This window comes from Calidris pugnax, unplaced genomic scaffold, assembly GCF_001431845.1.
Source record: "Calidris pugnax isolate Ruff unplaced genomic scaffold, ASM143184v1 scaffold14, whole genome shotgun sequence".
NCBI classification, from domain to species: Eukaryota; Metazoa; Chordata; class Aves; order Charadriiformes; family Scolopacidae; genus Calidris; species Calidris pugnax.
Genome location: NW_015090793.1, coordinates 13,807,627 through 13,816,774, shown reverse-complemented (window position 1 = coordinate 13,816,774; position 9,148 = coordinate 13,807,627). Strand labels below are relative to the sequence as shown.

The window sequence follows — 9,148 nt, the reverse complement described above, 5'->3', positions numbered from 1 at the left end:
CGCACCGCGACCCCCCCCTCCGCCGCCCCTGGGGGGACACCTCCAAACGGGGACCTCCTTCCACCTCCCCAAAGGTGGGACGCCTCTCAAGGAGAACCTCTTCCAGGGGGACCCACAGCCGCTTCTTCAAAGGGGGGGACCTCTCTCCCAAGGGGACCTTTTCCAGGGGGACAGCCCCTGTCCCACATCTCCCATTCGGATGTCTCCAAATGGGGGACCTCCTCTGCCTCCTCCCAAATGGATCTCTCCAACAAGGACCCTCTTCTGCCCCTCCAGATGTGACCCTCTGGCCTGTCTCTGGGGGACATCTCCAAATGGGGGAGCTCCTTCTACCTCTTCATGGGGACCCCCTCCAAAGGGATTCTCTACAAGAGGGACTTGTATTCATCTCTCCAAGGAGATCCTCTCTAAAGAGTGGGAGAGGAGGATGCTCTCCCACTTCTTTAAATAGAGAACCCCCTCCAAACAGACCCTTGGGACTCTTTTGGTCTCTTTGGATTCAGAAGAGACCCTTCTTGGCCTCTCCAAGAAAGGACCTTTTTCAAGGGCACCCCACTCTAAAGAGGACCCCTCAAAGGGCTCTTGTCCACCTTAACCTCCCCTGTTTCTCTCGCCTCCAGGTTTCCTGATCTCCAAGTGCTGCTTCCCTATCCTCAAAGCCAAGACTGGAAAAGCCAAGCGGGTCCGGACTATCTTCACCAGTGATCAGCTGGCCCGGCTGGAGAAGGAGTTTGCACGGCAGCAGTACATGGTGGGCACAGAGAGGTGCCTGCTTGCCTCCTCCCTGCACCTTACTGAAGAGCAGGTAAGCCCCACCATCCCCACCTGCCACCACCAGCAGGTCCAGGGAGGCTCCCAAACCTGTGTGCTGATGGGTGGGCCATGTCCCTCAGCCTGAGGCAGGAGCCCTGTGGGGTCATAATTGGCGATGGTTTACATGAAAAGGGTGGAGGATCACTGATGGGGAAACTGAGTCGCAAAGTGGCTGTCCTAGGGCCACATGGAAGGGTTAAACTTAAGTCCACCTGAAAGCTAGACCTATTCCACCACTGGCAGGTCCCAGCTCACCAATGCAGGCTGAGCTCCTGGGTTGCAGGGGACAATTTTCCATCTTACTAAGGACAGGGGACCTCTGTCCTGTCCACCCAGGGGATTTCTGAGGCTGTGGGCATCTAAGCGTTTGTGGAGTGTCTGGGCACTGCCTGAGCTACAGGGGTTCAGCAGACCATGACCCCATGGTCCATGGAGAAACCAGGTTTGAAAGCCAAGCTTTACCTCTTCTTAAGGTGAAAGTCTGGTTCCAAAACCGGAGGATCAAGTGGAGGAAACAAAGCCTGGAGCAGCAGCAAGCCAAACTGGCCAAAATGGGTTTGGCCACCCCACAGAGGAGCCCCGATTCCCAGAGCCACCACGACGAGGAGGACAAGGACTTCCCAGAGGAGCTAGATGATGGCCAGCAGGACATAGCCTCCTCCCCAGGCTCAGGGACAGCACCTGCACAGACTGTGACAAAGAGCTGCTGAATCGCCCCTTTGGGCTGCTTTTCTGTGTGTATTATATGATTGTATCATAGTTGGCAATAAGTGTATCTAATATATACAGGGCACCCATTATTTTTGCAGTGCGAAAATAAATTATTTATGCAAGTCTTGGGCTCATCTTTGCAGGAGGAAGAGGAACACCACCACCACATGCATGCAGGGGCAGTAAGTTTTAGGTGGGTTCTTGTTCATGGGAGCAAGCCCTGGAAGATAGTGGGAGTAGGGGCCACCTACACGCTCCACCCACAATGAGCCCTATAGCCAGGCTCATGCCAAAGGTGCTGGTGCTCAGATACCTCCTTGTGCTCTAAAATAGCTCAGGACCTTCACAGAGCGCAGGTCATTGTAGAACACCTCCATCTCATGGTTCATCCATCTCCATTGTCCTTCCTGCCAGCAGCATTTTCACCGCAACATCCTGCTGTGCCCACAGCTCACTCATTCCAACCCAGTGATGGCATCCTGCTCTGTGGGGCTTTTTGAGCCAGGAAAGTAGGGAAGATGCACCTGGAGAGCAGAGATGGTGGTGGCTCTGCGAGATGGGGGCCTGGGGTGCCCTCTCAGCTGGGCCAAGGTTAGCCAGATTTTAATTTTAATTGCTTGGCCCTGCTTTAGGCAGATGTAGAAGTTTCAAATCCAGCACATAGGACACATTGGCCTGGGGATGAGCCAGGGGTGGACTTTGTGGGGAGCTCCTTGCAAGGATTCAACGCAAGCGAGTACCAGCAGACCTGGACCTCCTAGATAACAGCAGCAATGGGGACATCTGGGTTCTCACCTGGGCAGCACCAGCTCTTGCTAACCTTATTTTCTTGGTGGCTGCCCTGGGCTTGGGGCTGGGGAAAGACTGGACCCAGGTGGAGGGTTTATTTGGGCAGGTGTGCAACCTGATGCGAGGAGGACAATGGAAGGAGAAGGAGATGATGCCAGGAGAGGGGGGTGACGCCAGGAGAAGGGGATGGTGCATGGAGAGGGGGGACAATGTAAGGAGAAGGAGACTATAAGAAGGGGATGGTGCAAGAAGGGGATAGTGCAAAGAGAGGGGGATGATGCAAGGAAAAATGGGACAATATGAGGAGAAGGAGATGGTGCAAGGAGAGGGGGGCGATGCAAGAAGGAAGGGGACAGTGCAAGAAGAAGGGGATGGTGCCAGGAGAAGGACGATGTGACGGAAGCTGCTCTTTGTTCCGGCTGTTTTCAGAGCCGGGATTAGCCGGCGGGTCTCAAAGAGCCCAAACTGTGCTAATGTCTTCACATGTCTGCTGAGAGCCCAGCCTGCGCCGGCCGCTTTAACCCGCTAATCTCGCCTGCCGGTGGGTTTATTGCAATCCTCCCCGAGACAACAGGGCTTACGGGGGATGTTTTAATATCGCCCAGCCGGGGGCCAAGCTGATTGCAAGAGTTAAGTTGTTCTCAGGACACCTTTAATCCCCCGGGAGCTGGCAGCGCTCAGCCTCGGGCAGGATTGGGCCTTTCGGCGGTGCCAGGCTCCTCCGGGGCAGGCAGCAGGGGACCCGTCCCCGCTCCAGGGGATGATCCTGCAGAGTCCGACCAGCTCAGACCCCTCTGCGGGCAGCATCTGACCAGGGAAATGACTTTTACTAAAACTGCTGGGCTTGATTGAGTTTTTTTAAAGTTACTTTATATGAGGTGAATTAAGCCACGTCCATCTTTCTGGCACTTCAGGCTTTGACCAGGAGGCTTTTCTTACGGTGGTTGACAATCCTTGAGGGGGTGGCTGGTCTCTGGAGGTGCAGGGGGCTCAGGATGCCCGTGTTTCCTTCCCTGCCTGCCAGGAGACAGCTGGGTGCAGGGAAGGCCATACCCTTTCTTCCTCTCACCCAGTGATTAACCTGTTTGCAGGTTCCTCAGGATGGGGAAGGGACTGTATCTGCAGGACAAAGCAGCTAATTATTGCTCCAGTGAGGATGAGAAAAGCCAAATCCCAGGTCTGACCCTGATAATGGGACAGAGTTGACGGTTCTCAGAAAAGTTGGATTCAGCTGGGTCATTTTATGTCCTGCACTTCAGGCTTTGACCAGGAGGCTTTTCTCACGGTGGTTGATAATCCTTGAGGGGGTGGCTGGTCTCTGGAGGTGCAGGGGGCTCAGGATGCCCGTGTTTCCTTCCCTGCCTGCCAGGAGACAGCTGGGTGCAGGGAAGGCCATACCCTTTCTTCCTCTCACCCAGTGATTAACCTGTTTGCAGGTTCCTCAGGATGGGGAAGGGACTGTATCTGCAGGACAAAGCAGCTAATTATTGCTCCAGTGAGGATGAGAAAAGCCAAATCCCAGGTCTGACCCTGATAATGGGACAGAGTTGACGGTTCTCAGAAAAGTTGGATTCAGCTGGGTCATTTTATGTCCTGCCAAGCCTCCACCAGCCCTAGCAACCCAGAAAGGGGGTGGAAATGCAGTTTTCTTCCCCCAATGGAGACATCTCCTTCCCCAGTCCAGGGAGTAGGTCTTGCTGCCCAGCCCAACTCCCAGCCCAACTCCTGGCAGCTTTGACCGGGGCACATAATTGGGATCAAACCTGGGCACAGCGATTTGGCACCTTGGAAAATAAGGGAGAGAGAGACAATGGCAAGGTCTTGAGCTGGATCAACCCACCTGGGACAGAGCCTTAGCTCCTCTCATCCACCACGAAAGCCTGTGCAGAATAAGAGCATTTGGTTGTGTGTCCTTACCTAAACCCCACACGCATCCCAGAAACCCTGCTAGTCCCTTCCCAATCCTGCGTATCACATTGCTCTCTTAAAGACACTGGTTTTTTCACCTGTCTGCAAAAAACCGAGTTGGCTTCCAGTGGCAGATAATTATAAGGAAGTGAGAATTAAGCAGCCTTATTAAGAGGATAAAGGTTATCTGCTAAAGATGCAGCACTGAGCCCTCCCCAGTAAATCTCTGCTCTGTAGATAAGTAGGCAGCCTGTAGGAGGACAGGTAGGTTGAGAGATAGGTGGGCAAATGTATTAGGGTGGACTATTTGCCCAGAGGAACAGCCTACTCAGCATGTGGATGGATGGAAGGGTGGATGATTGGGGATGAATGCAAGACCCTGGTGAATAGGTGCAAATGGGCGGCTGGGTAAATGGGATGGGAGATGGATGGAGAGATAGGGGAAGGGATAACGGGTGGAGCTGTAGCCTGCAGTGCCTCTGCGTCTCCCTCCCCGCTGTCCTTCCCGCCAGGATTATTCCTGCTGAGCACATGGCGACGGACACGATTTATTTGCACAGGTCACATTTACTCAGGATGGTAGAAGTTTGCAGGCTGGGGTATTCAGATGCTGGAGCAGCAGGACCCCTCCAGCCCCCCAATCCCTGTGACCCAGCTGCTTTCCCAGGTGCCTTCTGCATCCCTTCCCTGAGCCGGCAGCCCCATCCTCCTCAGCTGATTGCCCCCTCATGCTCTCTTTTTGGGGGGATTTTGCTAAATGGGATTACTGTGTGCTGAGGACGGGCTGGGACACCAGGGAGGGCAACCTGCTGGCGACAGAGGTTCAAGGCAAAGCCCAACTCAAGCCAGGACACGGGGCGCCGGGGTCGGCTGTGCGTGTTTCCAGGCTCCAGCTCCTCATGTAATCTTGTTAAATGATCAGGGAGCGTTTCCCCCTGTTTCTCCCTCCCCTTTAATTCCCGATTGAAACATCAAATAAAGCTTTCAGAGGCTGCCAGGCAGCTCCACCAGCTCTGCGCTGCCCAGTTGCAGTGGAAATAAAAAAAGACATCCCGAGTCATGGGAGGAAACATCGTGACATGCCATCTTTTGCAGTCTTTCTGGGATGAATTTGCCCCAAACTGCCTTGCTCAGCCAAAGAGCAAAGGCAACGATATTTTGCATTAAACTCTCAGATGGATGTAGCTCCCTGATGCATGAAAACAAGGGTGAAATGGGGTGACTTGCCTGGAAATGCAGAGGGGAAACTGGGAGGCTAAGGAAACCCCTTATACGGGGTGAGCATTGCACCCAAAATCTCTGAGTTTAGAAATCACGGGTTTAAAAGGTATTTATCCTGCAACAAGAAATATGGGACCATGCACCAAGTGCCTTTGGAGTAAAAGTGAGCAGCCCTATGCCTAAATCCTGTGTAGGGCTGTGTGGGGAGATTCAGGGTCTGGTAAGGGAACACCATCAGCCCTGGTCTGGGTTTGCCATGGGGCATATCCGATTTTAAATAGCTGCTGGTGCTTACCCCACCGGCTCTCCTGCACACATCCCAGTCTCAAAAATTGGGACACTGTGAGGAAATTCCTCCCTCCCCCTTTGGTGCCCATAGCCATGCACATGGCAGGGCCTGCCAGAAACCAGTGTGCTTCATTTTGGTGAGATGAACTGTTAGGAAAAAAAAAAGAGGAAAAAAAAAAAAGTCACCATTCTCCCTTTGCAAATGGTTTGTGGCACAAAATCCCCTGACCGTGGTGGCACTGCTGCCCTGGCACGGTTGGTCTGGGCTTCTGCTGGGGCTGTACCAGAGGTCCTGGCACCACACACTCTCTGCAATGGTGTGATTTTATTTAAAAAGATTGATTAAATCATTAAATCAAGTCAGTCCCAATGGGCTGTGATGAATAAGGGGATCTTGCCAGAAGGTGCAGGACTGGAAGTCAGAGAAAGTGGTCCCAGCTCTCCTAAAACCTCCTCCCAGGTCTTAGGCTGCCATGTTCTTGTGCCTCAGTTTCCCCAGCTGCGGGAGCTGGGTAAATACAGCCTTGGACACGCGTGGTATGGGCTCGACTCCTGCTTATCCAGGCCGGCTCTGATCCCGCTCCCACTCAGCACCCCTGCCGAGAGCCGAGCCGGATCCAACCCTGGCTCTGCCCCATCCTTCCCCCACTCCATCTCTATTGATTTAATAAGATGGAGAGGAATTAACGGGGCTGGAGCATTGGAATAATGAAAGATGAACAAAGGGGCAGCGTTAGCAAAGATGCTGCCAGCTTTTAATGATGAGGCCGGGCAGATCCCCTGCTAGCTGTCCCTTTGGAGTGGCGATTAAGAACATACTGTTATTGTTAAGGCAGAGAGATAAATCCCTGCACCGTTTCTGATGTGATCAGCCGGGGCTTCTCCCTACAATTTGTGATCCTATTGTGGACGGTGTTTGCCCTGGGCAAGGAGAGTCTGGGAACCACTTATGAACCATCCTTTGGTCATTAGCCTCCTCATTAGGGGAGAACAATGTAGGAGAAAAAAGATAATTGAAGGGAGCAGCAGGCTGATCGTGCACTCAGGACTGTACCAGGGCTGCCTCAATGCTTAGTTTGTTTATAAATCCCAATTAATTTTAAATGTGTGGTTTCGGGATGCTCTTAACACCCGCAATTGCAGCCCCTGTGAACACGGTGTTCAGGTCTGTGTTTGACGGGAAGACCACGGAGCATCCTCCAAGGCCTTTGAGGGAGCTCATTTTTGGGGGGGTCACACAGACTTTGCTGTCAGCTGCATGTAGCCCCACCACGGATTCAACCCGTGGACTTCACCCAGGCGGTACGTGGAGGGACCTCAGGCAGGAGGACAGCAGCCGGAGAGAGAGGATGAGGGTGACAGGTTGCGGCAGGTCTTCCTCCCTCATGTCACATCTGGCTGAGATAGGAGGACAGATGGGACACCGAGGGGTGGGACACTGAGGAACTGCCCCGCTTGGATCAAGGGACAACGTCTCCCCACCGAAAGGCCGGGGCAGAATCCAGCCCTGAGGAGCCACATGGCAGCGTGGGCTTAACTCAGATCTGGCTTGGAAACACCAGCCTGTGCGATGACCCACAGGAAAGCCCCGAGGCGATGGGGGGAGAGGTGCTTTGCCCCAGAAGCTTTGGCAATGGAGTAATAAGGGGAGCAGGTCCTGGGACACCCTGCCCTTGGCTGGGTGCAGGGCTCTGTGCCCTGGGGAGGAGGGGGAAAAGCCGCAATTCCTCAGGATGCTTGATATTATCAAGTGCTAATGAGACCTGTGTGGGGCTGAGGTGCTTTGCAGGCCATTATCCCAAATTAACCTGACAATGCAGCCGGGGCCAGTGTCTGAAGGGCAACTGGGGTGTGTATTGGCTGTCTGGGGCTGGAGGGAGAGAAGGATGCTGCCCTCTGCCTTTCCCCTCTGTCCCCACCCCTGAGCAGAAAGCAAGGGCCCTGCATTTTGGGGGGTTAGTCTGCCATGGCATGAACACTCCCCTCTGCTCCCCGAGAGCTTTGCCAAGCAGAAGATGGAATAAGGAGATAGGGATGGAGAGGACGGAGGCTGCCTCCTCTGTGGGCTGGCGTTTGGGATATCATTCTTGAAGGAAACTCATATGTTCCCTAGTCCTCTTGTCCAGCCCACGCTGCTACTTGCACGGGGCTTTCACCAGTGCTTGGGCAGTGGATCAAACTGGGGAGTGCTCCACTGAAATGTCACCATGATCTCAGATGAAGCATTTCCCTGGAGTCGGTGGCCATCCCTCTGGTGGGCTCGCAGGGTGATGTGTGGGGCTGGCCGTGCTCTTGCCACCTGCAACCAGCACTCCCATTGCTGTGTAATCCCCTCAAAGCGCAGTGTCGTGCCTGTCCTGATGTCCTCACACCAGTTTGGGTCTGTTAATGGGACCTTGCAAGGTGCCAAGGATCCAGAAGCAAAGCAAACTGTGGCTGGGTCCTGCTGCAAACAAGAGAGATGGGGTTTGCCAAGAGCAATGGACACCAGCACCTTGTCCTGGAGCTCTCTGCAGCTCCTCAGCACCTCTCTGAAGACGGCAAAGCCAAGGCAGGGCAGCACCCTGGCATCTGGCACCACTGGGTGCTCCTGGAACTGAGAGCATGCACAGTAATGATCGTTAGGCCTGGGTAATTTCTCTTTTCTTAGACTTTAGGATGAAGGAACGAACACACATCAGTTATTCTCTGGGGGGAAACTCCATGCTCCTCTTTTCTCAGGGAAGATGAAGCCCCATTCCCCTTTCCCCTTAGGATTTGGCTTGGAAAAGGAGAAACCACCAGCTCCAGGAGCCACGTGGTTTGGGGATGTTCTCCATTGCCTTTTTAATATTGGATCATGGATTACTATTTATTATTATTATGGATTATCACAGAAGAAATGGCTGCAAAAATCTAGCTCAAAGCTAAAAGCTAAAGTTGATGTTCAGCACCCCATTTTAAAGCCAATTTGGGGGATATTTTAAGAGTCAAAGGCATGAACTCATCATTTCAAACTCCTTAGGTTGATGGTGTTGAGTGAGTTATCCTAATGAGCGCAAGCACACGCCTGTCTAATCAGCAACAGGAGCCCTGGGATCCATCTTCTCCCTAATACGATGCGAATGAAAGGATGCTCGCAGTCGAGATGATGTTTTCCCACTTGCAGAAGGACTCGGGCCCTGGATTACAGATGCACAAAATCCCCGTCACGTTTTCACGTGTGCTTGCTGTGGGTTTGGGGAAATTTCCGCCACTTCTTTCGCCCGCTGGGATGGTTTTGCGGCTCGGAGAGGGATGGAAATGGAGCCAGGCTCTCCCCACCGACGGAGGCGAGGTGTGAAATTTCTCATGGGCAAACAAGTAAGAGCTGCGGGGTGCCCAGAAGAAGGGGGACAGAAAAGATGAAGGGGGGGGGGAGAGCGGAGGAGGAGAGAAA

General features: G+C 53.4%; 1 protein-coding gene across 1 annotated transcript in view; it reads left to right on the top strand.

The window, feature by feature from the left end:
* LOC106902890 (homeobox protein not2-like) overlaps positions 1-1,450 on the top strand; it is a 10,854-nt gene extending 9,404 nt beyond the window's left edge. The window contains 3 exon segments of the mRNA XM_014966719.1: positions 621-805; positions 1,287-1,370; positions 1,373-1,450. Coding sequence (XP_014822205.1) covers positions 621-805; positions 1,287-1,370; positions 1,373-1,450 — 347 coding nt within the window.
* Positions 1,451-9,148: the final 7,698 nt, after the last annotated feature.